This window comes from Gymnogyps californianus, chromosome 5 (genome assembly GCF_018139145.2).
Source record: "Gymnogyps californianus isolate 813 chromosome 5, ASM1813914v2, whole genome shotgun sequence".
In the NCBI taxonomy this organism is placed as follows: domain Eukaryota; kingdom Metazoa; phylum Chordata; class Aves; order Accipitriformes; family Cathartidae; genus Gymnogyps; species Gymnogyps californianus.
In genome coordinates this window covers 67,616,096-67,644,027 of record NC_059475.1, presented here as the reverse complement: position 1 = coordinate 67,644,027, position 27,932 = coordinate 67,616,096, and the positions used below count along the sequence as shown (strand labels likewise).

The window sequence follows — 27,932 nt, the reverse complement described above, 5'->3', positions numbered from 1 at the left end:
GTCCCATCTGGGTCGCTAAAATGTTACCATAAATTCAGTCGCAAAAGAACCCTCTGAGACTTAGTTAGAAGTTTTAGAAGGCAGGCATTCTTTATTACAGCGCCGGATCCCCCATGCATCTGGCACTGTAATAAAGAACGCCTGCCTTCTAAAACTTCTAACTAAGTCTTAGAGGGTTCTTTTGGACTGAATTTACGGTAACAGCACTGCAGGAGCCTGAGGAGTACTCCCTGTTCACTTGGTGCTTTCCAGCACCACATTTATCTCACGAACAGCATCCCAGATGAAAAGGGCTGGGACGATTGGGAAGCAATTCATGATAAGCCAGTGAAAGCCTACTTCCACCCCTTCTTCAGTCAGAAACGCGAAGCCGGCTTTAAAAAGGAATTAAGGGAAGGGGGAGCCGCCTGTGCTGCCGCCCGGTCCCTGACAGAGCCCTCACAGCGCCCCACCCCCAACGGCCACCTGGGGCTCGAGACACAGCCCCTTCCCGCCACACCGCCTCAGCCAATCAGCGCAAAGATAGCCGCCGCCGGTTCGTTGTTTTTTTTCTTTAAAGCCCGCCTCTCCTTCGCTGCCCACCAATCAGAATGCTCCTCTCGTGAAGCCGTAAGGAAGACTGCTTGGCTTTCCACGCATCCGGCGCGCGACAGCTTCCCATTGGACGAAGGGAGGAAAGGGCTCGGCCAATGAGGTGGCCCGGATGGGCGGGGACAGTTCAAACCGGCGGCGGCAGGGGAGCAGCGCCATGGTGAAGCCGGTGAGGGCCGGGGCCGGGGCCGGGGCCGGGGCCGGGGCCGGGGCCGGGGCCGGGGCCGGGGCCGGGATCCTCGGGGTCGCTTCAGCGCTGCCTCAGCCGAGGGGGCAGGGCGGGCTCCGGCCCCCAGGTGAGTTCCTCACTCTCCTCCCGCCGCAGCCCTGCGCGATGCAAGCGGGCGACTTCGACTCCTCTGACGAGGACGCCGCTGAGGAGGATCTGCGGCCGCTCCCGATCTCCTGGTGAGACGCGCCCCGGGGCGGGCGCGGGTGTCTTTTCCCTCAGGAACTAGGCAGGAGTTTGCATTAAATCCCGCTCCTGCTTAACGGGAGTTTTTTCCTGAAGGAAACCCGTGCCCCGGGCTCTGGTGACCTGCCAGAGCGAGGACAGAGGTTGTGGTTAGCCTCACGGTGCCCCTGAAAAGGCGTTAAGTCGGTGCTGGGGAACTGTCAGTGGACGTGGGGCCAGGTCTGCTTTTGGAAGCATTTACTAGCCACTGTCGGTTGTGCTAGCCCGAGTGTTATGGTGCTAAGGCGGGGATTTGTCAACACTTTCTCTCCTCCTCTTAGGCAGGGGTATGTGATGAAGTGCACTACCAAACGTGTGATTCCCTTGTCTGATGCTGTAGAAATAACACTGGAATACTTCCAGTTTATTCTTAAAATCGAATTGTAGGTAGGTAACTGTTCTCATGGTCCCACAGAAAAGGAAAGTTTGGTAGTGAGTTATCTGTATTCAAATAACCAAAATGTTCTGTTCTGATTTTTTAATTATATTTTTTTATTTCCTGGTAGGTTGTCTTTGTCTCCTGTCTACTCTTCTGAGTTCCTGGGACTATGTTCCCTTCCAGGTAAGAAGTATTCACTGAAATTTGCAGGCATGTTTGAAGCCAAAGAGAGGTAATATCTTGTACCCCAAAATTCTGTGTTCCATTTACTTTGTGGGGTGACTTGTTTTGTAATCTACCACTGGAATAACTGTTTCGGAAATACCAAAGCTAATCTAGAGAATATCTTAATGCAAGATCATATGGTAAGAGAATAGTGGCCACCTTCCATTGTCAGTTAAAATATTTGGCTTTTTAGCCTGGCTTACTATTTAAAACAAGCAACAACATAACTGAAACAAGGCTGCTTTAACAAATAATTCCTTTATAAGATATATTGGGCTCAATCACACTCACTCACTGTGCTGACAGTTCTGTACCACTGTCCCTTAGTGTCTGGGTTGCACTACCACGGCCATGATATAAAAATAAACATATAAGCTTTCACTGTATTTTTAACTACCAAAACTGCAGCCATGGTGAATCTCCTGTGGTCACAAAAGAGATAGAACTGCTGGTGGTGACAACGTGAACTTTCCCTCCTTCATTTAAAGCAGTTACTCGACTTTCATTAGCCAACCCTGAGAAATACAAGCTTGGGACTAATACCACGCTAAAGAACTGAAAAACAAGTGTTGAATAATATTTGAATTTAAGGTATCTTGAAGTGGATGATGGCCAGCGGTGATGAAAATCCCACTAACGCTTGAACGCCAGTTAACATATATATGCAAAAGAACAGCTGCGTCTTGTTTTTTTAGCTACCTGAGCTGTTCATGTAATAGCTGTTTAATATTCAGATGCTAACCTCCAGCCATAGCCCTGTCGATACAGCTCTTGGTCTCCAGGATTCTGCTGTCATGCTTTCAAAAGGTGTTTCAAGATATGCACAATCCTGACTGTTGTCAGGGCAGGCGTAAAGATTGTGTGCCTATGGGGCTGTCAGGGAAGGAGGGGAGACAGAGGGAGGACACAGTGCAAATATTTTGAGCAATTACACCTCACAACCAAACAACAGCTGTGAATATTGCAGTGCAGTATTCTGTAGGGGCTGCAAAAATGCCTTGGTAGCTTGATATGAGGAAAAAATGGAAGTGGCGATAAGCTAAAGACTGAATAGTAAGGAGGATTTTTAATGTGATTTGTGCTGAGTAGTGCAAAACAGAGAACTTACTTTCCTACCAGTCAACCAGAGAACCCTTAAGTGATTTCTATCCAGCCCTTTTTATTTGTTGGGGCTTTTTGTTTTGTGTTTTCTGGGGTTTTTTTGTGGTGTTTTTTTTAAGCTGTACCCTGATTTATAATATCCAAAACTTTTCATCTGGAAAATGCATAGCAGCTTAAAACCTTGGACAGACTTTTTTTTAATCCTATTACATTACAGTATTAAGCAGATAATGGTGTTTAAACTGTCTTCTGTGCTAGTGATCTATCTGCAAAAATAAGAAAGAACTGTGTTTTATTTGGGGTGTGGCTTTGTTGCTTGCTTTGGTTTTGGGGAGAGGTTGTCTGTGCTCTATTCTTCAGCTGTAGCAGCCATTCCATAAATGTCGCTTACCTGGAGTGGTAACTGTCAATCATAATTTGTTTTAGGTTGCAGGTTTAAGGATGTTAGAAGAAACCTTCCGAAAGATATAGGTGAGTCTTCTGGCCAGTGTATAAGTGCCTCTCATTTCCATGTAATGGGCAAGAACAACGTGCAGGTAAACTGAAAGCATAAGTTACTGAGAAGCTAGAGGTTTACTTTGTCTTAGTCTGGAGACTGCTGGAGTTGCTGTTTGTCTAATCTGGGCATAAGGATCCAGACACCGGGTATCTAAAATGGTGGTGTTTTATTCATACTTTCACAATGGATGCTATAGTTGTCCGTGTACGTGCCACGATGTTAGAATGCAGGGCAGTTCTTTACAAAGTCTTGCTGGGGGTATGTCTGACAGCAATGTCTTTCTGAGTTTTGGTAACGCTGTGCTTGAAGATGCAGGAAATATCTTAGCACAGTCACTGTTGTGAGTACTAGATATCACTTTCAAGTGTGCAGTGCCATTTTCTTTGTGGCTTTTCTACCAAATATTGAATAAATAGGGTATTTCCAGGCTGGAGCTATACAGGCATCTGCGTATCTTTCACAGTAACTATGAGGTCTGCTAAGTCATGTGCAGGAGAAGGCATCTTCAAAGCAGCTAGGATCAAGACGAATTACAAACTTGCAATCTCCTTTTCCCAGAGAAAAGTGAGATTGGGATAGAAAAGATGAAATTACTTAAAGATTTGTGCTGAGTATTCATCTGTAAACACTAGAAGAGCAGAGACTAATAGCAAAAACCCACGGTGTTTGGACATAGTCACAGCTGGAGATGGGGCAGAATCATGCTTAAGCTGGCAGCAGCTAACAGACTGAGTGCTGACGTGCTTTCTAGTGAGGCTTGTCTCGAGACTCACTCTGAACCGAGAAAATTCTTCTCATGGGTTACCTGAAGGCAACTGTGGGAGAGACTCAGTAGAAGTAAATGCTGCTCAAAGCAAAATTGCTACCTCGTGTTGTCTTAAACTCAAAGATTAAACAAGAGAATCAGTACCAAGTAGCTTATCTGTTTATCCTTAAGCTTGATAGGCTTTTATTTATTTGCAAGTGTCTTTAATCTGTTGGCAGAAGAACTAAAGAACTATGGGACCCAGGATATATTTGTGCTTTGTACCAGAGGAGAGCTCTCAAAATATCGAGTACCAAACCTTATAGACACCTACCAACAGCATGGGATCTGTGTGCACCACTATCCTATTCCGGATGGGGACGCTCCTGACATTGCCAAGTGCTGCAAAATTCTAGAAGAGCTCAGAAGCTGCCTGGAAAGTAACCGGAAAACAATCATACAGTAGGTTCTGATTGCCTTCCTTTCACCCCACATTCCTGTAAAAGATACCAGCTTCTCTCTAGACGTATGACCAGCTGAAACAGAATCCTGTCAAATGACAATTGCATTCTTTAGGGTTAGTTCAAGCTGGGAAAAGCTGCTTGTTTCTCCTTATGCACCCTTTTGGAGCTAACTTGTCCTTTGTAAGATTTGAGTCTCCCATTTTCCCCTTGCTCTGTCCAGCAAATGCTTCACAGTGTGTGTTGAATGGCACCATATGACTCCTTGCTCCTAGCCTAGTTGGATATCAGGTACACGATGCGAGTTGTAAGCTAAAGCAGCTGTTGTCAGAGGATGACACTCCCCTGGGCTGTTTATCAGGGACTCAGTGGGTTCCAGCAGTGCAAAATTCACTCTTAAATTGCATGAGACTGGTTTACAGTAATTTCTTTAGACACTTATAGCTGAGCTCAGGGTAGAGGGGAAGAGCTTACCAAGTTCCATGTTCCCTGAATGATCCTGCTGACAGCTTCCCCACACGGACATCCACTGAGTCCTTGGGCTTCCTGCTGATGCAGAACCCTGCTGCTACCGTTAGCTCACAACTATCATCAAAGCCTTAATCTGGAGCAGGATTTAAAGAAAATTGAGACTGTCCATCTTCATGCCGTTTTCTGTCCTCCTATGCCTTTGGGACTATTACCATGAATGAAGGGGAACTTTAAAATTGCAGTTTCTCTAGAAAGGCACTGCTTAAGGAAGGTCTGAAGAATAAATGGGAGATAGCCTTGTAGGTATTTCTATAAAAATTGTAACTTTCTTGTACCACTCCTCCTCTTGATTATATTAAGGCAAGAATTGTGTCTGTACCTTTACATATCGGGCGGGGGGCTCTGGGTGTTGCAGCGTACTACAGCTTGTTACAACCAAACGTTTTCTTCTCTTTCAGCTGTTACGGTGGCCTCGGACGCTCATGTCTCAGTAAGCAGTTGTCTTCCCCCTCTCAATGCCAACCTAACTAACCCATCTTACAAACCCGTTCTCGTGAGACAGCGCCGTCTAAGGGAGCCAAACTCTGCTTGAAGCTTAACTGTGGTTACAATGCAAACTGCCACTACAGGTAGCAGGCTAGTTAATGGGTTTGAGCCTGTTTCCTGGGAAAGGTGTTGTCAAATGGTAGTAACATCAGCTGCCTGTATAGAAACTGTTTGTGGTGAGTGACATAAGTATGTCATGGTATAGCTCTGAGTACATAGGTGAGGGGATGGAGGGTCAGGGAGGGTCAGTCTTTCAGTGAGGCTCATAGAGTCAGAAAGTAAGAGAGAACTTTCTTTCTCTGTTTTCACCACAAACTTTAGTCTCCTCTGACTGATGGGATTGCACTTTCCCCTCTTCCCAAACATCTCAAGAAAAGGAGATGAACCTGTTCCTCTGCATCTTTCTTCAGCCCAATGTTCCCCCTAAAGCTTGCAGGGGCATTAGTTACTGTGTGTGCCCCGGAAGGAAGGGGTGGTGACATTGCCAAAAAAGCAAATGCGGTCAGAAGACACAAAGGGGAATTAACTGGGTGTACTGGGACTTGCTCTGGGAAAGACTTTAGAATTTGCCTCCCGAATGCTGCTAGAAAGGCAGGGGGGGAAAAAGTGGGTGGGTTTTTACCTGTTTCCAAAGGCTGCAGGCTTGGGCAGGAGCAGGAGGCAGATGGGGCCAGTGCCAACAAATAGTATTCAGCAAAAGATCCAACAGATCTGTGACCCTGATATGACAAGCTTGAGTTTTGCTAGAGTGGTTTTCATGGAACAAGCCTATTACTGTGCAAAAGTGGTACTGCGTACAGCAAGAGGTGCTCAGCAGCATACATGCATATATACCCTTCCCTTACAGTAGCTGCGTGTCTCCTGCTTCAGCTTTCGGATGCGCTGGCACCTCAGCAAGCGATAGACAGCCTCAGAAACTTGAGAGGATCTGGGGCGATACAGACCATCAAGGTAATGAGGCTACAGCGGGTAATACACGTGTCGAAACAAGAGGGGAGAGCTCGGACGGTCCTCTCCTTCATTTCACAAAGGGATCCCTCTGTCTTTCTGAGAAGCTCCCCAGCTGGTGCCCTTGCTGCTGTCTTGGGTTTGAGGTGTTTCTAGCTTTCTGCTTTCATGCTGATTTTTTTTTCTTGTTCTGCCTCTACTGAATTCAACAGCTGTTCTCCCTGTCTGCCCTTCACCATCATTAGTAACTTGTTGCTTTCTCCTCCTTATCCCTGCTCATCACTCACTAAGCTATTGTCCCTTTTTCTGTTGCTCACACGCTTCTCACAACTCGGCCATTTGCTTGATTTTTCTGCCTTGGTTTTGTTCCATCTTGGTGATCAAGCTAGCCATGTTCATCTTCTGTAGTTATCACATCAATATACCGGCAGTCGTCTTTTAAGAAGTATCCCTTGCACTAGTGTTAAAACCTACATGGAGGGAGGCCTGAGTTGCTGAACATAATGGGCTTTTCTTCTTTTGGTGGGGTTTTTAGCTACTCTGTGTACATATTTCTGTTGATAGGAGTCCTAGATGTTATGCTCTCAAAACAGTTCTATGTACAGGAAAAAGGAGCCGACATTCAAAAATTTTACGAGATAGTAGTTTCTGAGGAGAAAGAGTTGCCTGAAGACTGTCTCTTTGTTAGCTCTAAGCCTTTCTGGAAGGCAAATCTTGTTTAAACTACTTGCTGAAGATCAGTTTTCCACAAACCAAGGGGGCAGGTGGGGAGCAGCTTGCATCCCTGGTCGAAGAGGTGGGGAAGGATATGAACAAATGTTATAATTGGAAGCCTTCACGGCCACTTGGGGTGGATGATCTGTCCTTTAGCCTCTGCTGACCAACATTTTTCTCATTTTGAACACTTGCATATTAATACCCCACATGATGTATGAGTTAACCTAAGAACTCTTACTACAAACTGTTGTACATCATCATACTAGCTAAAGGCTGTGTTCTGCATCATGGACTCATGGAGAGAGTAATACTCTTGGTGATCCAAACAAAGCAGCTTTGAATTCTGACATGAAACTCCCACCGATGAGGATCATGTTTTGTGTTACCTTGAGCTCACGTGTGCCCTTTATGAGGAACCACAGGAGCCAAGCCAGGATCTGTGTAATCTGTGTCTGACGGTGAAAAATTCCAGAGGATTTAGAGTAAGCACAAGAAGAACAAATAAACAGACTAGAGGGTGCAGTTTTCATCCTGGGGTATCAAACAGCTTTTTAAGATGGGTAGTGCCTTTTCCAAAAGTATAGAGCACTCATTACAAATCTGGTTGTGCTTTTTCAGCAATACAATTACCTCCATGACTTTCGAGAGAACCTAGCTGCACATCTGGCAACAAAGGATGCGATACTAAGATCGGTATCGCGATAACTAATACTGGCGTAGTGTATCTTTGTGTCTACATGGCTGTGGCACACACCTGGACAAGACATCTCACTCCTGACTCTTACGGTTTCTCATCGCTACTGCCCGTGTGACGCAGCCGCTCGCTTCCAAATCTGTGTGTAAAATGTTGGGGTGGGGGAAGGAAATCCTACAGGACAGGCAGCATCGTCCTCCCTTTGGCAGTCTTTAATACTCGCTGCCTTAAATACATGGAAGTGTATTTGTGTTCATTACTGTTCTGCTGGTGGCCTGCACACCTAATGAGCTTGTTTCCAATATAATAATGACTCTAACACAACGTCTACCTCATGTTTAACATCACTCGGTACTGATGGCATATGTGTCTGCTGCCATTGAACGGGTGCGCTGATGTTTTCGTGTTGACATCCTACGGGCTGCTTCAGTGAACTTACCAAGCGGAAGGGAGGCCGGGCTGTCAAAGCAGCGACTGCATTTCATTTTGACTTCGCCTCTGTTCTACGTAGCGTGAGAATTGGGACAAGCAATTGGACGTGAAGGCAGGATCTGTGAGGAAACAGAATAGTCTGTAACTCCTCACAGCTAAGTGCAGACTTCCAGTGCCGATAGGCTGGCTTCCGCTCCAGCGTGTAGGGGAAAGAAAAGGGGGAGAGGTGAAGGATAACTCCTTCCCTACTGCCTTTGTAAGAGAGTCACGCTGGGATCATGTAGCCGGGTAAAAATCACATCACTTGAGCTCTTTCAAAAAAAATCCTCAGCTCTAGCTTTAAACCAAAGGAATGTCAAGCATGAAAATTTTCCTGCTGGAGTGCTCGCCCCTTATGAACTGGTAAGAACTCATTCTAAAATGTCACGGTTCCGCTTAGTGTGTTCAGTGATATTTAGGAACGAGACCCCTCATTCCACCAGGAGGAGGTTTTATACTGAAGATCTGTGACAAACCAAGGGGGTGGGTTTTTATATGAATACGGTAGGAAGAGATGCTGTGCTGTAGCTGCGTGGGTGAGATTCTGGCACAGCACTTCTGCATGCTGACACTAGAGAAAGTAAATAAACAATATCAGCTGTGGGCTGGAGAGAATCTCACAGCAACATGCCTGTAACAGTCCACACCCCTCCTGTGTAACTATATCCGCTCACGAAGAGCAGAGAAGATGAAGAGACTCCTGAAAAAAACATTTAAACTAGTTCCGTCCTATTCTGAGGAAGCGACGATCATCCACCTCAGCGCCCAGGTGTCCTCCGGCGCCCTGTGAGGTAAGTTTTGGCTCTGGGCGGAAAGCCGGTGTCACCCACGCCGTGCCTTTCGCTGTTAGATAATCCAGCGGAGTCGAGGAACTGTTGCCTCCGGGCTGAAGTCGCTGTGCGGTTGCTCTCAGCTGAGTGGCAGCATCCTGACTGCCCTCCTGCCCTGTCACCATCTCCTGTTGCCTTGCAGTTAATTCTGTAAGTGCTTTTTTTTTTTTCCCCACAAGCGCTGCAAGAAACCAGCTGGTTACCTGTCTGGTACCAGCACCACCAAGGCAGTGCCTCTGTCCTGCTCCGAGGGTCACCTTCCTGGGCTCCCCAAAGCTGCAGCCTACACTTCCCTATTGCCTGCAGCGACACGGATGTTGATGGTGGATTTTAATAAAGTTTCACTAACTTTTCAAGTCAGAAGTTGTGACGTGAGACCCTACCACGGCACCGGTGGTTTTTGGTTGAAGTAGAACTTGCTGCTTTGCTAACTTTAAAATTTATAGCCTTCTCTCAACATGTTTGAACTCAGACACTTGAACACATGTTTAAAGGTGATTTCTACTGGTTGTATTTAATTAGCTCTTACTACCCTTCCCTTCTCCCCTCCTAAGGAAGGCAACAGGAACTCTTCCAGAAGTTTCCACAGGATGAAGTCGCTTACAGAGAATACTTTGCTCAAAATGTGTATTGTTCCGTCCCCGACACTGCTCCCCAACACTCAAACAGAAATCAGAAAAACAAAAGAAGTGTCTGTCTGTCCCTTGCAAATTGAGGTCTTCAGATATTAAATATATGTCAGATGGCTTTTTAAGATGACTTAGCAGGAAACTTGCTGACAGGGAAAGAGAAATGTTCTTTATTTTCTCCATAATCTTTGGCCCCCTGGCAAACTCCCAAAATCAATTAATGCCAGGTCCACGTTTTGAATGTGAAATGACTGGTACTCTAGCCAGGCATCATACATGCTTCTCCACCTGCATCCGTTGCTTTCACAAGGACTACTCCGGTAAAACTCAGATGTGAGGGGTTTTTTTTTAAATAAAAAGTGCTGAAACCAGTTTCGAAACAGCATTCTCTGAAGGACTCGGCTGAGTAGTCAGCACACTTCAACACGCTGGGTTCTCACAGGACTTCCTAACTTCTAACTTGCACTTCTGACCTTTCTCTGCCATGTTTTGACAGTTTAAAGACCTTTGAAATGAGATTACTTAAATTCTGCAGTTCTCACATATTTAACCACAGCGGGCAGGACGCACTCTAGATAAGCATTTTGCTCCTGGGGTTAGCGGTGAATTCAAGTTCACCAGTAGAACTGCACCGGCAAGCTCTGAATTCCTCTGTCCAGGAATATTCACGTGCACTTTTCAGTGAGATGTGTAAAGCCGGTCATCGACAGGACAGCACAAGTGTTGCAAACATTTTGCTAAATATTCCTGGCCAAAGCGGCTCCACAGCTGGAGGGGGTTTTCAGAAGAAGGTTTTTTTGCAGTTGGACTCAGTAAATCCTGCATTGTTTATTCTGGTGTGCAACTTGGCTTAAATCAGCCCAAGTAGCAAGGGAATGAGATTTTTTTTTTTAGAAGGCCAAGGAGAGCTAGGGGCTATAAGTCTCATTTCCGTAACAGATTAATAAATATACAAACATAAGAAAGGGTTAATTAGTTTTGCTTACACAGGCTGAAGTCATATCTTACAGCAGCCTTTGAAGGAGCTAAGCAGCAGGAAAATAAAAATGATCCAACAGGAACAATACACCTGAGTTTCCAAAAAGCCTTGCAAAAATTCTTCTGCTAAAAGCTCAAAATCATGATTGCATGAGGAAGAAAATCCTCTTGTCAACTAACAACTGATCGAAAGGGATTGCAGACTAGGAATAACGAGTTTTCCGTGAGGAGGGGCCCCTCGCAGAGCTCCGGAGGTGCACGAGTTGGAACCCGTGCCTCTGCACAGAAAACAAGGGCCAGGAGATAACGCCTGCAACTGCTGCAAATGTTTTGAGACAGTCGGGGGGGGAAGGAATCTTGTCATGCTGAATGCTTGCGCAATGATGGCATGGGAAACTAAGTGTCAATAAATGCAAAGAAGAAACAAGCGTGAGAAAAACAATTTTATATACACAGTAATAAGCTGTCAGGTATCATTACTTAGGAAAGAGAATTTGGAAGTTACCACAGCCCGACTTCTCAAACTCCCAGCACATTATAAAAAGAGGAGAGGAATTCAGAAGCGAAGAGCAGGAAACTGCCACTCTAAATCCCCTGGGCACCCAAATCTTGTGTGATGACAACAGCTTAGAAAAGGAAAATTTGCGGAGGAGAAAGGATAATCACAAAGCTACGGAAGGACTTCTCGTCAAGAAGAGATTAAATAGACTTCTCCGCTTTGACAGATGACGTGATGAAGGTCTCTTCAATCATGCCCAGCATAAATGAGGTGGAAAGGGGGAAATTTTCAAGATGTCTTAAAAAATAAGAGCTTAGGGGCACCAAATTAAGTCCGGCAGAGCTTTTAAACAAGTATTTTTTAGATACCAAGTAATTCCATTGCAGAACTCCCTCTCTCAGGGTATCTTCCAGACTAGGCTATAAACGTGCTCAAAAAGCTACTGAATTAATGGAAGAAAAGCTACTCAAGGGCTGTTTAAGATGCCAAACCTGCAGCTCAGGGAATCTGTAACAGGTAGGTTTCCAAACACATTCTCCCACTATTCAGGCAGAAATATTCGATACCTGCCCTGTTTCATATTCTTTTTTCCTCAATCGTTGCCACTGCCCACTGTCCAACACACCAATACTGGAGTATCCGGATTTCTGGTCGAACCCCACGCAGCCACTCGTACGACTGTTATTGCATCTAACACCCGAGAGACCCAAAGTGAACAAATAAACAGTTTATACAAAAATGTTTTACTAGAACTCAGAAACTATTCATTATACTCCAGCACAGGTAAATAAAAAAGATTCCTAATTCTTACTCCTAAATTAAGCAGCTGTTCGCAGTCACAATTTACAATGCAGTATTATCAGTTTAAGCTGAAACATCTTCCCCCTGCCCCATCTGCTATTTATCTGCAGACCCATGAAAAAAAAAGAAAAAAAAGCAGGAAATCAGAGCTTCCCTTTTCCGGACATAACTTGAGTCAGTGTTCTATTTTTAAAAGGTAATGCAATTATCCATCATAAAGCAAAGAGATGAATACAGCAAGTATCTGTTTAATTTAAAAACAAAACAAGGCACCAGGTAAAAATAAGTGTTTCTGAATTTGAGAATTTTTTTTTTATTATTATTTCTTATTGCACTGAGGAACAGCAGGGCAGTTTCACAATCTCACTTTCTGCTTTGAAAAGGTCTGTAGTATTACTCTTAAACTCAAGAGTATTTTCATCATCGGACTTGATAAATGGTGTAGGTTTGTCCATTTGTTAATAAGACAGCACAGACATTAAAAAAAAAAAATCATCATTTAAATTCACTCCTTCGTGGACAATTCAACTTCTCCTATCAATCACAATGACATACGCTTGAGATTAAAGCAAGGCTAACGTTCGGTGAAAATACAGAAGTCTCTGAACCATGCATATACAGGGAAGGATTAACCAGATAGAAAAAATAAAATAAAATAAAATACAACAAAATAGAACTCCTATTTTTGCAATTGCGTCCATGAAGTCATCTCCTAAGACCAACGTCGCCTACAGGTCACACACACAGCACTTCCCGTCCTTCCCAAGCACTCGGCAGCTACAGCTGATTTACAGTTAGAGTGGGGTACGCAAGTCCAAATGAGCCGCTACGAAGCCCAGCCTAAAGAAAATCCCTAGTGTACTAAGGCTAGTCAGTAACGAATACCTACTTGAAGATTATGGCTGTTCCTTATGGAGTGCAAAGTCAAAATTTTTCAAAACCCAGTAATCTTTATATTAGTTTACAGGTAATTCTTTAATTTCAGTGTCCCAGTAAAATATAAGAAAACAGTCTTTCCACAAGTATAAAATGTGGAAATATTTTAAAAATAGGGGAGTCATTGTTTTCTAACGCAAATGCGATCATCAGATTCCGTATTTAATCTTGGTAAGAGGTTCTCGTTGTAAAGAATCCATGTTTTGTGGCTTTTGCATGCACTTAACTGGAACAAAGCTTGCCGAATGTCTTCTTAAGAGCTCACCAGAACATAGATCATGCTGGAAAACAAAACAAAAATATTAAGATGCACCATTTTGATTAGCGTTATACATTTAATTATACAGTCATGTATTCTAAGGAACAAATCTGTGCGAGGTACACGGATTGTGACTGAAGATTATACACAAAACAGATCAGAAGGGCATTGTAAAGCAAGACGTGAACCGATGTGACAACCAGTTGTCACCAGACCCAAGTGACGTTGTAACAGGGAGCCCTGTGTCAACGCGATGCCTACGTGTTGAAAGCCTGCACTATTCCAGCTGCGTTGTAAGAAACACAGCGTGCCGAGAGGAAGGAGGACCGCACACCGCTTCCCCCGTCACACCACCCAGAGCAGATGTGAACGCCAAGCAGCCAGTTGGCTTTTGGCTTGAAAGAAGAATTGGGAGGAGGAACGAGGCGGTGGCACTGGCTTTTGTGCCTCCCACCCCTTTTCACTCTTGGAATGACTCTTCTACCTTTGACTTTAACAACAAAAAAAAAAATTCACATTTACATCAAAATACCTACTTACTCTAAAAATATTACTGTTCCAGCTTCTTAATGAAAATACAGTGAGGGGTTATTATATTACACTTAAAAGAAGAAAAGCTTGGAGCTTTCAAGTCCCCAGTCACGGTATACAGATTCAAAATACTAATTCCAACCAAATTAAGACTTGTGTTTTAAAACAGAATAAATGGTGATCGTGGATTCTTTTTCAGGAAAGTTGGCACTATGTATATTCCTATGTACAAAATTACTCTTGTGCACTGAGCCAAAATTTCAGACTGAAGATTAGATGGGAGACAGAGGGGAAAAAAAAAAAACCCAAAACCAAAAACTTACCCATATAGGTAGTAAAAAAATGATAGAAGGTAGAATGCTAATTTGCACCATCCTTCTTTCTGGCAATAGGCTAAAATATCTGCATTCATGATGGTTGTAGGATCATACAGACCAGGGCCACTCATCACAGGTCTACTCATGTACCTGAAAGTGACGCACAGTTAGTTTTGTGGCGACGGCGATGGGAAACATTGGTTCCTGCCCCCCCACCCGCCCAGTAATACCAGAACCGAGACAAGGAATCACATCCCTTACAGCAAAGTCCTCTTGGAGGAGAGAAGGCTCCGGAGAGACCTTATAGCAGCCTTCCAGTACCTAAAGGGGGCCTACAGGAAAGATGGAGAGGGACTCTTTATCAGGGAGCGCAGTGTGTAGCGATAGGACGAGGGGTAACGGTTTTAAACTGAAAGAGGGTAGATTTAGGTTAGATGTAAGGAAGAAGTTCTTCACTGTGAGGGTGGTGAGGCACTGGCACAGGCTGCCCAGAGAGGCTGTGGATGCCCCCTCCCTGGCAGTGTTCAAGGCCAGGTCGGATGGGGCTTTGAGCAACCTGGTCTAGTGGAAGGTGTCCCTGCCCATGGCTGGGGGGTTGGAACCAGATGATCTTTAAGGTCCCTTCCAACCCAAACCGTTCTGTGAGTCTATTCTATTCTAAAGTCCATCAGCTCCATGTAGGAGATGGTGAACTGCAAGAGCAATATGAAGCTCCAAACTAAACATGCCTATGGAAGAGCTTTCACAGACGGTGCCGCGATAGCTTACCTCAGCCTTAAACCACGCTGAACTCGGGTACACCAAAAGGAAATAGGACAAATTTATAAATAAATGAAAAATGGGATTCCTTATGGAAGGGTTGGAAAAGCTGGAGAAGAGACCAACGTATAACCCCATGAAACCTACAGCCTCTACTCATTAATAAAACGCATGCTGGCTACCATGCTGAAGGAATACTCATACGGGTCAATACAAAACGATCCTGAAATTGTAGTTTAACGCAGGCTCCTAGCAAAAGGAACAGCCCTCCCTCCACCCCTCCCATTCCTCCTCACACCAGGACTAGCACAGATACAGCCGCGCGGTGATAGCCGTTTTGCTGGGTTCCGTTTCAACCAGACCAGCTCCCTCCTGCAGCTCCCTGCACAGGACTAATACCAGCGGGAGGAGAGGTGGTGCCCATCTCTTAGTGCTAGGAGGAAAGCGGGACCGCCACTTCTACTGGCAATCCACACCGTGAATCTGCGGTATTAGTACACCTTTGACACGTCAGCTACCTTTAACGCACACACCACACAACTCGATTCTTGCATAGCACAAGAGAATAACAAATAAAAATGACAGAGAAAGCAAAGCGATGGTTCTTATTTTATAGCCATGACGTAAACTTTCTCAATGTTGTATCAGAAAGCATTTTTATTTGCCGAAGACACGGAACACTTAACAGGAAGCACTGCAACGGGAGAATGAGTAACAATTAACGTGAGTACAGAGATACCAGACTCGTCAATATTACCTCCAAATATGATAAGCCAACAAAGGCATATTGAGACCCAGTGTAAGCCACTCTGCTGCACAGAGAAACATAACACAGAAGAATGCATGGATGAGGTACTCTGGAAGTACAAGCTGGAAAAGAAAAATATGAGTTAGAAGTTTCGATAACTCAAAGCAAAATGTGTGGTGTTTAATCTATTTTGGAGGTAAGCTATTGTTTAAAAAAATATTATTTAAAAACAACACTAACAAGAACAAGACTGCAGAAAGTGAAAACAGCAACTAGCAGTACGTGCCTTGCTGTTTTCACATGATATTCACGAACCAAGAAGAAAAATTTATAAAATTAAATGCTCAGATCAATAGGTTTTTTTATTGCTTCTATTAAATTAAGTGCACTGTTAACAGATTCCACGCTTTATACGTGACCTTCATAATAGAAGAGATCATTGAGATATTTCCGCTCATGCAACAGAGAAATATCAGCAGGAAACATGCTCCATATAATGGTTTACAGGCAAAAAGATCTTTTGTGTTTTCCTATTTTTCAGCTTTGTTTTGGTATTCACACACAGATAATTTTTCAAATTCGACCTATTGCCAAAAGGTAATACCCTAGGCAGAGCTTTATCGAACCAAATCAGCAGTAACGTTGTTACGCACACCGGTCTGCAGAGACGCGCGCTGTGCCGCCTGCAGCGCAGGAGGGCACGACAGCAGCTATGCACGTACAGTTTAGGGCGTATTAGCCAGCTTCGTTTTCCTTCACAAGTACCTAATATGCATGCTTTATAGCATCATGCTTTCCAGCAGAAGCCCACAGAGCTAATTATCAGTTTACCATGAAATCACAGAAAGCGTGAAATGCCAGGTAGTATTAGTGTTATTAATAGGAATAATATGGAGAGATACATAGATTAAATGCATGCAAAGAGCCAGCAAAATCTCACACCCACCACAAGAGTAAAATTCTCTAAAACAAGCCACTTCAAAGTGGTATCATTTACTCCTTTATCACACAATTCAGAAAGAAGCAAATCTGTAAGCTTCTGACTTCTCAACTCAGGACCACTAAAACATCTCCTCATGAAAAATACTTCATTTCTACCTAAAGATTTAAATTGTCTACATGTGTGTGTACACACACACACACGCACAACACACTCTGCCCCTCTTTTTTTTGTGTGATGACTAATGTTGCATAGGATGACTACATTGAAGTTTCAGTGTTTTATAATTTTTTGTCATTCTCTCTAAGCAGACGCTTCTTTAAAACCCCAAAAATATCTTCCTAGAAATCTAAAAACTACCAACAAGCAGACATTCTCACCACCTACTTTGCTACAACATTCTGCTTCTCTAAATGAAGAATATCAAACAAAGCAAACTTGCATCAACATCAACAAAAATAAGCTGTCATACATGAAATGTTTCAAGCAAATATTTTCGTCCAGATCCTTCTTCGTATACTTACCATTTACAACTTGGCAATTATTTATAGTAGAACAACAACCACCACCCTATCCAAAACACAATGCATTTGGCAGCCTGCTGAGACAGATTTACCAGGTCTGAAAATCTGTAGTTTATTTAACTACCCACCTCAAAACACATTTTTCTTTATCTTGTTTGTTATACCCTACTCCCACACCAGAATACCTGTCTCTTTCAAATCTACCGCACTTTATCCTCCCTGGCTGACTAAAGGAAAATGAACTACATCATATTCTACCATGATATTTATCAGAGAAGCGAGGGAGGAAGAAATCTTGTTGCTGAGAAGAGACACGACTATAATAGGAGCAGGGAAGAGAAGGCACCAACAGTGTACTAAGCAGTTACTATTTTGGGTTAATCTTTCTACTGAGGTGTCTCAATTCCTACCAGGATTTTTGATTCTTTGTACAGGAAAACAACACTTCAGTGTGTTTGTCCAGCATCATTTACCAGATCCCCTCAAGAGTCTGGATCTTAACTTCACTTTTAGTGGCTAATCTACTTTCACAAGAACAGCAAATACTAAGTTATTTAATATTTTCAATTCACAAAGCTATCATATAAATAAACACTACATGCATGTGGGTTAACAGAAGGTTAATATTTGCATTAAACATGCGCATTATAATACTTTAAAGGTTGCGATAAGATCATAATGCATAAATGTAATGAGAATTTGCCTTCCCCCATACTGTAGCAGAAATGACTGCAGAACAGACCAAGCAAGGGAAACTGTTAGATGCACAGCTATCCGAGCAGCAAACCTCACTCTCCGAGATGCAATCCTCTGCCTATCACCTCTTCTCCTCCCCACCCGTTCTCATGCTGTAATATTTGCTGTCAATTTACGTGCTGGATGTCTAACACGCATTTTTTTTTTTCCCCCAGCTGCTGTAAATTCATTTTTCATTTGCATAATTTACTTAACTCTTCAAAACACAATAAAGTCACAGTCCAGGCCGCACTGCTGTGCTGCCCCTGCATTCTACCTCAGCCTGGGCACACCAGGCCAAAGTAAAAGCCATGAGAAATGCACAAAAACCCTGCTGTATCAAACTATATGCTCTTTAACAAGCATCCCTTTTATTATCGGCCCGTTACAGATGCAAGCAAATAGTTTGCCTCAAATTCTTTTCATAAACCAAGGAGCGTCAGAGTTGCATCCAAGAGATGCACCAAGATACACCCCCTGATCCTGGAACATCAAGAAGTGAAGATAATGCCTATCACATTATGCCCACCTAAATCCTCAAACAAGATCAGAATTTACTTGGTCAATGCTTAAAAAACAACTAGTCTCCTATAATCTCAGAGTTCAATAAATCTGGCTTGACAAGTACTATTTTATTTCTATCTCAAGTTACTTCAGCTAACCAAGAGGACACGTAACAGGCATGTAACAGTTTTCCCCACTTCACTGGGTGAGCAAGCAAAATTGTTTTGCACAAAATATGGAAATCCATGAAGTTGTTATAAACCCCAACAAACAAATAACGAGCAGATGAACAGGCACACTAAACAAAACAGCTTAATAGTATTACAAATGTTCCTAACAAAATGAAAGGGAAGTGGCATTGAAAACATTAAACTGAAAAGCAGTACACACCTTTAATGCAATTTTGACTCTTTTAATCTTTTTGACCTTTTCAACTGTCTTTGTGCCGAAAACGTAGAAAGCAGATTGAAAGAATGTTAGTACGACAGCTGACAAGATCACCAGCAGATTAATAACAGTCAGAATATTCAACTTGAAAGTAAAGAATCAGACAAAGAATTTTCCCTAGAACTTCTGTCGAACAGCTAGGTTTTGTCAACCCAGATGCAATTCTGTTGCCTAGTTTGATCATATCAAGATAACACCAAAAATAAGCACTTTACATATATTTATTTTAAAAAACGTTTACCATGCTACTTACAGGATTGAGTGTATTACATTGGTCTATGGGGTTCTTGTAATCGGTCTTCAGTTCATCAAATGCTATAATCTAGGAAAAAATTGAAACAGTTGTGATTCTTCAGTCCAGGAGCAACAATGTATTTTATCCATGAAAAGTAACATTTTGGCACAGAGCCCTAACATTCAACTGCTGCCATTCTATTCCGGAACGTCATTTCTCCTAAGTTCTCACGCCATAAACCCACAGGTAAGACACACTTGAAACAGGTTAATACAAACAAGACAGCAGAAGACACTTCAGGCATTGAAAGACCTCTGCCCACACTCTACCTTTTTACCTCCCCACCGGCAACGAATTTCCAATGTCCCTTTCAGCAGGGTTTTGACCCCGCTCGCTGTGCGCAGACCCCCTCTGCGCACCGACCCCAAACGTCACAAGTGACCCTCTTGGTCGCCAGCAGGAATCTGACGCAGGGTTCGTTACTGAAGAAAAAGCAACAGCAATCTTAAAAGCAGCCAAATGTTTCGTCTCGTTACTCTCAAAGTAAATGCTGACCCCACATGTATATCCAAAAAGCGCATCTATAAAAAAAAAAACCTACGTGTACTCAACCTTTTCATGCCATGAAAATTAGACAAAGATGCAGCATGAAATACAACACAAGCCACGGCTACAGAACAAATATCGTACCAAACATTAAAAAAGTCTTAAGACAGACCGAGTTATTATCAGTATGAGATTCATTTATATTGATATAAGCCCCAATACACTTAGAGGACAGGGCTTATATGATAACAGAACAGTTTTTGTTAAGGACCACTACGAAGCTTGAAACAGCACCAAAACCAACATCCTCCTGACGTCCTCTCCTAGAGCAGTATCTCCCAGCTGATCCAAGGTAGGTTCCTATTTGGCTAGCTCTCCCTCTGTCAGGCTCAAGACAGAAAACTCTCCAAAAAATAATAATAATTTTAAAAAAATCTCAAAAATTAAGTCTTAATATAAAGCGCGAAAAGAATGCAACACTTAACTCATTGGCTGCTTATCTAACAGAAATAAACTGACTTCAGACTAAAACATTTTCAACCGCTATTTCGAAAAGGCCGCACTCATTTAAAATGCCGTTTAATGGAATGGACGTATCTCGTATCAGCACTTGAAAATTCATTTTATTCACGGACAAGCACGGCCAGATTTCCACCTCCCCACGCTAAGGATGAAGGTGGGCACCAGGCGTGACACCTCAGCTTCCACCACAGCCCCGGGGAAGCGGCACAGCACTTCACCGTCCGAGCCGTTTCGGAGATGCCGCTGGGCACCCCGGCAGCCTCCAGGCAGAGAGGAGACCTCCAGGAGCCTCCAGCCCCTCACACGGCGGCTCTGGGGGGAAACCCTTTGGGGGTTTCTCAGGGGAAACCCCCGCAACACGCTTCGGCCGAGCAGGCCGGCCCGCCGCCCATCCCCAGCCGCCCTGGCTGCGGTTTCACATTCGGTTTCAACCGACCTCGGTGCCCGCCGCTTCCGAAGGCGGCCTCGGCTGTGCCGCTTCCCCCACCCCAAAAACCGCCCTTCTCTCGTCGTCGTCGTTCTGTCAGAGAAGGGACCCGCAGCGGGACGGGGTGAGGGACAACCGCGCCTCGATGGCGGCAGTCGGTCTTTAAACCGTGCCGGCACCGACACAAAGAGCGGGAAAACAGGAACAGACGTGGGGGACGCCCCTCCTGGCGGCGGACGGACACACGGACACCTCTGCGGCCTAGCGCCGGCCTCCGCGGGAGAGCGGGCCGGGGAGCGCCCAAAGCCTCCACCCGGGGAACGGCGGCTCGGCGGGAAAGGACCGCACCGGCAGGACCCGCTCTCGGCCCGGCCCGGCGGCCGTCCCCTCAGCCCGGGCGGCGGGAGGGGAAGGCGGGACAGCCGCCCCTCAGGCCGCGCGGGAGGGAGGGCGCTAAGGGCCGCCCGCACTCACATGCCAGATGGCGAAGAAGATGAGGGCGGCGGTGAGCAGCAACGCCAGCATGTAGCAGAAGGCGGCGAACGTGAAGGCCATGGCGGCAGGGCCGGGCGAGCCGCGGCGGGCCGGGAGCGGCGCGGGGGATGCCGGGTACGATCATTCACCGCCGGGACGGGACGGGGCCCGCCGCCGCCGCGCAGCCGCCGTACCGCCCGCCCCGCCCCGCGGCGGGCGCCCCCTGCCGGGGCCCGCCGGCACCGCCGCCAGGGTGCGGGGCGCCATTTCCTGGCGGGGAAGCTTCCCCGGTAAGCGTGAGGTATGGCTGGGGAAAAGGGAGACGGCGAATGTGCGGTAGGAAGAAACACGGCTGTGCGTGCCCCCGAGGAAGGGGGTAACTGGTTCCGACAATCCCGAATCGATGCAGCTTGGAGCCTGCTCAAAGGAAACGGCAAGATGAGAACACAGCTCGAGGAGAACATCACGTATTTTCCGTCCACGGAGTCATATAAAAGTCGTTTCAGTTGTAAGCAGTGATGCCTGGCAATAAAGGAAAGTCTGGGCAGTATTTCTGCAATCGTTTCCTCCAGATGGGCAGTGATTTCCATAAAACTAACAGCTGCCAAATAGCGAACAATGTTTTTCGGTGATATCTGCCGGAAAGCTTTACACACAAATAATTGAGGGTTATAATGAGAGATGAGCAGAAGCTTTATTTCCTTCACCGAAATAAGAGGAAAAACTGTAGCAAATGAGCTGTCTTTAGGGAATCAGTTGTTGCAAACATAAAGTTGATCTTTCAGTATAAAATCTCATCCACAAACTACTCCCATAAAACCGCTGCGGTGTCATTATGACCAATGAAACTTCAATGTGAAACCCAGAAAACAGATTTTAAAATTAACCTCAGTGAATATTAATTAAAAGGTAAGAAAATGAAAGAACGGGTGAGCGTGGGGTGGGTACTGCAGCCTGGGCAGCTGCCCAGAGCCAGCCCCTGCGCTGCCCCAGGAGCCTTCCCATCGCCTTCCAAGGGGGCCACGCAAGATGACCACCGGGCAATAAGAACATCAGGAAGGGCTGAGCCCGTTGTGGCTTCCTTCCTCCTGTCCTTCCGTCAGGGCAGATGAGGAAGAGAGCAACCACCGTGTTCGTGTTTTGCGGAAGGAAACGCGCACAGCGGGGTAGGGACCCCGGGTAATGGGGTCGCTTGTGCCAGCGGCTGGTACTGCCAGTTCACGCCGATGCGGCTCTTGAGCCCCTGGCAGTGCACGACGGCCACCTCCTGACCGCTCCTCATCCCTCGCTCCTGAGGACTGAGTTAGAAACAACAGGGGACCAAAGTCTTCCTCTGCAATAACTTACTTTTCTACATATAACTTACCTGATGCTTCATTAGGCCTTATTTATTAGCACACTGTTTATTTCTCACTTTGAGTAGCCTTGAGCCGCACAGATATACTTACTCCCAGGGCCATTTGACTGGACTTTGCTGGAAAACCTGACGTTCAGTGTTCAAACTCCCCGTTTCGGGCTTTTCCTAAGCCATCCAGGAGGGTCATTTGCATCAGAAAAGCTGTGGGAGGTAAAGAAACAGAGGATGTGCGCAGAGATGCTGTTATACCTTGGGACTGGGGAATGCTGGTCTTCGACCACAATATGGAAAACAGCAGTTTGATCCGCTCGAGGTAGATATTTACTTAAAAAGGCACCCAGATACAGTGGCCGTCACTGCTTCAACTGTTATGCCTAGAGCCTCCCTGGCGAGGCAAAGCCCTGCAGAATTACAGATGCTTTGGCACTCAGTCTACTAATGTTGTTCATGAAGGAGGTCTGGCTCCCCACAAGAGCCACTACAAGCCACCAGGCTCACCTATAACACAGGAGTTTGTACTTCAAGACACATAAATATGCACTAAGGACTCTACACAGGATTATGCCAAACCGCTGTTCATAAAATAACAAAAAGGTGTGTCAGCCATGTACTTGCATTTGCAATTAATAGTGGCTCTGCCTCAAGGAATGCAACGTTTTATTACCTCTGATGCTTGCATACCATTCAACTCCAATTACCTTGTCAGGAAAAGTGGAAGGCAGCTGTAATGTTGTACAACAAAGATTTGTTCATGGAAGGATTTCTTGTATTATAGATTGTCTTTTTAAGATAACACAAAAGGAAATTAAAAGCAAATTCTGTAGAAAAGGGTCTAATCAATTCTCATTTCATTCATTTATTTGGGATCTCAAATCAAACAACTGAGTATCTTCTCAGAATTTTCTCCGGTTTAACTTTGTAAACAGTGTAAGGAAGACACAGTGGAGATCTGGAGATGGCCTACAGCTTTTAATGCACTTTCCTTTTAGCCTGGACTCACTGAGTTTAATCCTGTTTGGAATCCCAAGGGAAAACGTCAGTGTCTGTTCACTTCATCTTAAATCTGTCTCAAGTATTTGTCCTTATCGGAGAACAGGCATATCATCAGTCATAATTCAGCGTGTTACAGTCTGTTCAGAAGGAAGATTTAGCTGAAGAAAGATAACTCTGACATGTCAGAGTTATAACTCTGTCATAACTCAGGTCATGACAACAGTGCTTTGGCAGAGAGCTGTGGGGGAAGATTACAGAGCAATTTCTCTGAATTATCATGGTAGAAATGCATGGGTTAACCACATTCTTCAACATTAAAAATAATATCCCTGGAAAAATAGCCATTTCAATTATAGATATCAGGGAAGAATCTAATACTATTGAACTCAGTAATAAAAATCCTGCTGACTTCAATAAAGACTTCGCTTACTGGGTTTTCAGGAGAGGAAAATGTGAGTATTTATCTACAATTTAGAAGAGACTCTCCAAGTACCTCTAACGTAGTCTAGCAGAGGTCACCTTTCTGCACGCCTTTTAAATACACGTCAGAGGCAGCAAAAGCACACGATCTCCCCACCCACTTACCTCATTTATGCGCTAACAGACATCAGGATGGAGGATGTTGGTTCACTGCTCAATCTTTGATCAGCAGGATGAAAAGATTCCTGGACTTGCGAGGGCACCAACTTCTTTTCCAAACCGGCAAATATCCTTTCCTGCTGCGCTAATTAACTCATCTTTAGAACCCCCGTTTAGACTCTACCATTATGTATGTGACCACATAAATTAACGTTATAAATTCCTTTGCACATGAAAGTAAGTCTCAAGAGAAACAAGAATCACATTTAAAACTCAATTTCAAAACACAGATGCTGCCAGGCATCTCACCACATCTCATTATGGAATCCACTCGTGGCCTCAATCCCTCCAACATTTACTGTCAGATGGCAACAGTTTTCTTTTAATAGGCTAAATACTGAATACTCAACCTGTCCTTTTAATAACAGGGTTTGTTTTTCTCTTGCTGTGTAGAGCTCCTGTTAATGGCTATCCGTACAATTCTGAGCCCATGGCATAATACCAGTGTGTGATCAGACAAAGGGACCAATAATTGTTTTTTTCAAGAACTATTTTATAATGTGTTTCAGGATTCGGCCGCTCGTTAACAAAGAGGGGGGTTTTCCAAAACATTCTGTATTAGCCTAACTGCAGCAGTGATGACTCCGAAAATGTCACCCTTAGTCCTTAGCTCTTCAAAGAATAACTTTAAATTCTGAACCAAATATAAACCAGTGCAGCGGTATCAGCCTGAATAAACAAGCTGAAACCACAGTGGCAGCATTTTAAGATGGCGTTGTGTCTGGTACTGAACGACAACATCTAAAAAAGTCTCCCTTGTCAATTATTTCACTGCTAATCGTTTTAGCAGAAACCCCATCACTGCTAGATATGGTGGGAAGATTGCATCAAGGTGGAGTCAGGGCAGCTACTCACTGGGACAAATGAGGCATTCCGTCCTCTGCCAGATGTAACATCATTATTGTTTCTGCCCAAAAGGAGGGAAGATACATGCAACTTCTGCTTTGTATGAAAAAAAAATAAGCTGTTCAGGACTCGGTGTCTTGTCAACAGCCAGAAGACACAGCCCGGTTATCACAACCTCACGTTTCCCCCAAGCAGCTTTTGCAGTCCCCAGCAGATCTGCAGCACGCTTGAAAATTTGCGAGGGAGAATAAAGAGTCAGCATGGGACGCAGGAGACTTTGGTCTCTCTGTTCTCCCACACACATCCCATGTGGCCTTGAGTACGGCACCTTCAGGCCCAATGTGTATTTATACACTTAAATCACAGTAAATAGGATTTCAAAAGCCTTCATCTACATCTAAATTCCTTTACAAATCTTGCTTTTGATCTCTCCAGCTGTATCGGTATTATCAAATCAGCTCAAGGCTCTACCAGTGCTAGAAATCCACCCCCGGGTTGTTCTTAAGATTTAAGTCCTGCCCCGCACTGGCTGTAGGTGAGTACCAGTTCTCCCATCAGTAACCGGAGGCACAGGGAGCAGGCTGGGGTGGCTGGCTCACACGCCACATCTGCCTCTCCAGGCCACGTGGACGAGGTCGCAGAGCCAGTAGCTCCAAGATCTTAGGACTAAACTGCAGCAAGGAGAGCAATAGCAGCATCGGCGCAGGGAATAAAGATGCAGAAGCTCTCTGTAAAATGAGAACAGCGCTGCTTCACCTCACAGACAGGGAAAGCAGGCTTATGTTAAGACTGTACTTACGGACCCTGGAATGGGGCCATCTAAGGAAAAAAGGGCTGTTGAGTGGATGCATCTATTTTTCCATTCTCCCAGTAATACAGCTATACAATTTGTTTTGTACTTCTGAACCAAACAATTGCACATTCACAGTTGGAGGTAGGGTATAAATATTGTCTCTAGCTGATCCCTTGATCCAGTCGTCCTAGCTGAATTAATCACATTCGCAAATCAATCCAGGATTTGTTGCTGTCAGAGCAGATGGCCAGGCAGACTGCATTTGTGAGCAAGGCAGGCACATTCTCCTTCCAATTATCCAGCAGCATTTTCCAACGGCAGATATTTAAAATTAGACATTATTTTGAAGAAATGCTCAATCTCTCTTGTTCCTTATTCAGCTCAATAAGGGCACTGACCCCTAACTTTCTGCTCTACTTCTGTCCTCTAAGGCCTTAGTGAAAGCGTAGGATGGCTGGTGCCCCTTTCCCTTTCAACTGAGTATTTTCTGCCCCATTTTCTTCCGCTGTCTTCCCATTTTCTGCAGAAAAGAGGTGACAACAACAGATGCTGTTTGGCGTGGGGATTTCAAGGGTGCATTATATTAATTGTTGAGCCGAGTACTGCAGAAAAGGGAAGAGAAGCTGCATTCATGCTACTAGCTGCCTGCCATGGCACGTAACAGCAGGAACGGTTAACAGTGCGCCTTTCAAACAGCCTTGATGGGACTTCCCCATCGCAGTAGTAAATTTGCCATGAAAGACAGTCATGCTGTTTTCCCAGTGTTCACATCTGTTCTGCATTCAGAGTCTTTCTGGCTGATAATTGCTCTCTTCTCCCCTCTGTCTCCTGCTGAGGAATTGCTAGAGCTGTCAGGGGAGTTTCAGCTGAGCTCAATTGCATTCTGTATGAGATGTCTCACTTATCACCAAAGGTGAACAAGGTTAATCGAGAGGATGTTTGCAGTCCCTGAAGGAACGAAACATGACAAAACAGTCCAGAGGAGACAATCCCCCTGTGGCGTGACAAAACGGACCACGCTGATTAACTACATCTATGCAAATGTATTAAAATCATCTCCTTCATTTTACAGCTGCATTAGAGAAAAGACATAGAGCCTAGTCAGACCAAGGCGAGGCTGCACAAGATACTGCATGTACACACTGCAGCAGGCAGCCGGTTAGCCGCACAAGATCATATAATCTTAATAGCGCCAAAAGGAACAGCAGATACGGAAGAAAGCCTACAAGAACTCGGAGGGGAACAGTGGCCAAGTTTACACTGATGTGAATACAAGTTTACATGCCAGTAGTGTCCTAACCACTACCAGAGAATATTCACTGGTTAGTATTTCACCATTTTCCTTTGCTGTTTTCCACAAAATGAAAACTGAGTGTTAATAGAAAAACTGGGGTATGTAATTGCTCAGCCTAATGCTAAACCTTTCAGTATAGAGACCTGGCAGATACAAATGTGTATTAATTGGAGAAATTAAAAGCTAATGCCAGGGCTCCTTGTACTTCAGAATTGTTGTGTTCATTGAAACACGGCTGGAAATGAAGCTCCCAATGCCTTGAATACAGCACAAATCAAGCCAGTCCACTACCTTATACAACAGCCCACAGAGAGGCTGCCAATTCCCCAAGATTGACTGTTGACCCCAGAGATATATTTTGAGAACTACAACTCCTTTTCCTTGCTAAGCTGCAGGAACCTATATGCCTGCATATCTGGCAGTTCAAGACTGCTCTTTAGGAACACCAGGGCTTCCGCTCAGATCCCAGAAAAATTCTCTCCTCCCCAGCAGTTACAATCTAAGCTGTGTACCCCGACCAGCCTGGAGGCCAGCTCAGCACCCAGGACTGATTCCCTGGGCTCAAAACCCTTCTGGAAGAGATGGGGAAGCAGCAGCTACTCCACAAACTTGGTACCATCTCCACAGCTCTTCCTTTGCTGTTAGAGAGAAGCAGTTGCCTGCCCTAAGGGAAGACCCCGCAGAGAATGACTGTTACCAAACCTAGTGATACATGTAGGAACAATCCAACTAGACCAGGCCAAAGCTTTGTTGAGCTTACTGTTGGGTCTCTACAGCAGCTAGCGTGCCTGTAGCTACCGAGAGGTGCCCTAGCCAACCCTCTCAATGTCCCCACGCAGGCGGTGAGGTCTCCCCTGCTGCTGCAGAAGGCCCTGGGGGGCATCACCAAAACTGCAGCTGACACGACTGTGCAAACTAACAAGTGCAGGGGATGGCCCACCTGCCACATGTCCTCATTTTTGTTCCAAGGGGGAAGGCCCACCTTAAATCATCACCCCTACCATACAGGAGCCTAGCAGAAGAAACCCCTCTTACACCCACCGAGCGCCTCAGGTCTCTGTCCCACA

General features: G+C 44.9%; 3 protein-coding genes across 3 annotated transcripts in view; 1 reads left to right on the top strand and 2 right to left on the bottom strand.

Moving 5' to 3' along the window:
- The window catches only part of GCH1 (GTP cyclohydrolase 1), a 318,959-nt gene that overhangs the window by 107,760 nt on the left and 183,267 nt on the right, over positions 1-27,932 (bottom strand). The window lies entirely within an intron of this gene.
- On the top strand, positions 904-9,964 carry CDKN3 (cyclin dependent kinase inhibitor 3). Its single transcript, XM_050897446.1, has 7 exons — positions 904-999; positions 1,552-1,607; positions 3,177-3,221; positions 4,234-4,456; positions 5,385-5,416; positions 6,320-6,423; positions 7,756-9,964. Exons 1-7 carry the CDS (start codon positions 926-928, stop codon positions 7,840-7,842), a joined length of 621 nt encoding a protein of 206 aa, XP_050753403.1. The 5' UTR covers positions 904-925; the 3' UTR covers positions 7,843-9,964.
- Positions 11,170-21,044, bottom strand: CNIH1 (cornichon family AMPA receptor auxiliary protein 1). The gene is made up of 5 exons (XM_050897447.1): positions 20,944-21,044; positions 18,993-19,061; positions 15,599-15,711; positions 14,089-14,232; positions 11,170-13,256 (listed from the first exon to the last, which is right to left on the bottom strand). The coding sequence occupies exons 1-5, from the start codon at positions 21,022-21,024 to the stop codon at positions 13,229-13,231; spliced, it is 435 nt and encodes a 144-aa protein (XP_050753404.1). The 5' UTR covers positions 21,025-21,044; the 3' UTR covers positions 11,170-13,228.

What these genes read in the sequence shown, in the direction of transcription:
- CNIH1 (XM_050897447.1), bottom strand. Translation starts at nt 21,024, where the DNA reads ATGGCCTTCACGTTCGCCGCCTTCTGCTACATGCTGGCGTTGCTGCTC. An exon ending in AATGTAATACACTCAATCCT is followed by an intron (nt 15,712 to 18,992) that starts GTAAGTAGCATG and finishes TTTCTTTTCCAG; the next exon opens with CTTGTACTTCCAGAGTACCT. An exon ending in TTGGCTTATCATATTTGGAG is followed by an intron (nt 14,233 to 15,598) that starts GTAATATTGACG and finishes CGTCACTTTCAG; the next exon opens with GTACATGAGTAGACCTGTGA.
- CDKN3 (XM_050897446.1), top strand. Translation starts at nt 926, where the DNA reads ATGCAAGCGGGCGACTTCGACTCCTCTGACGAGGACGCCGCTGAGGAG. An exon ending in GGGACTATGTTCCCTTCCAG is followed by an intron (nt 1,608 to 3,176) that starts GTAAGAAGTATT and finishes AATTTGTTTTAG; the next exon opens with GTTGCAGGTTTAAGGATGTT. An exon ending in AAACCTTCCGAAAGATATAG is followed by an intron (nt 3,222 to 4,233) that starts GTGAGTCTTCTG and finishes ATCTGTTGGCAG; the next exon opens with AAGAACTAAAGAACTATGGG.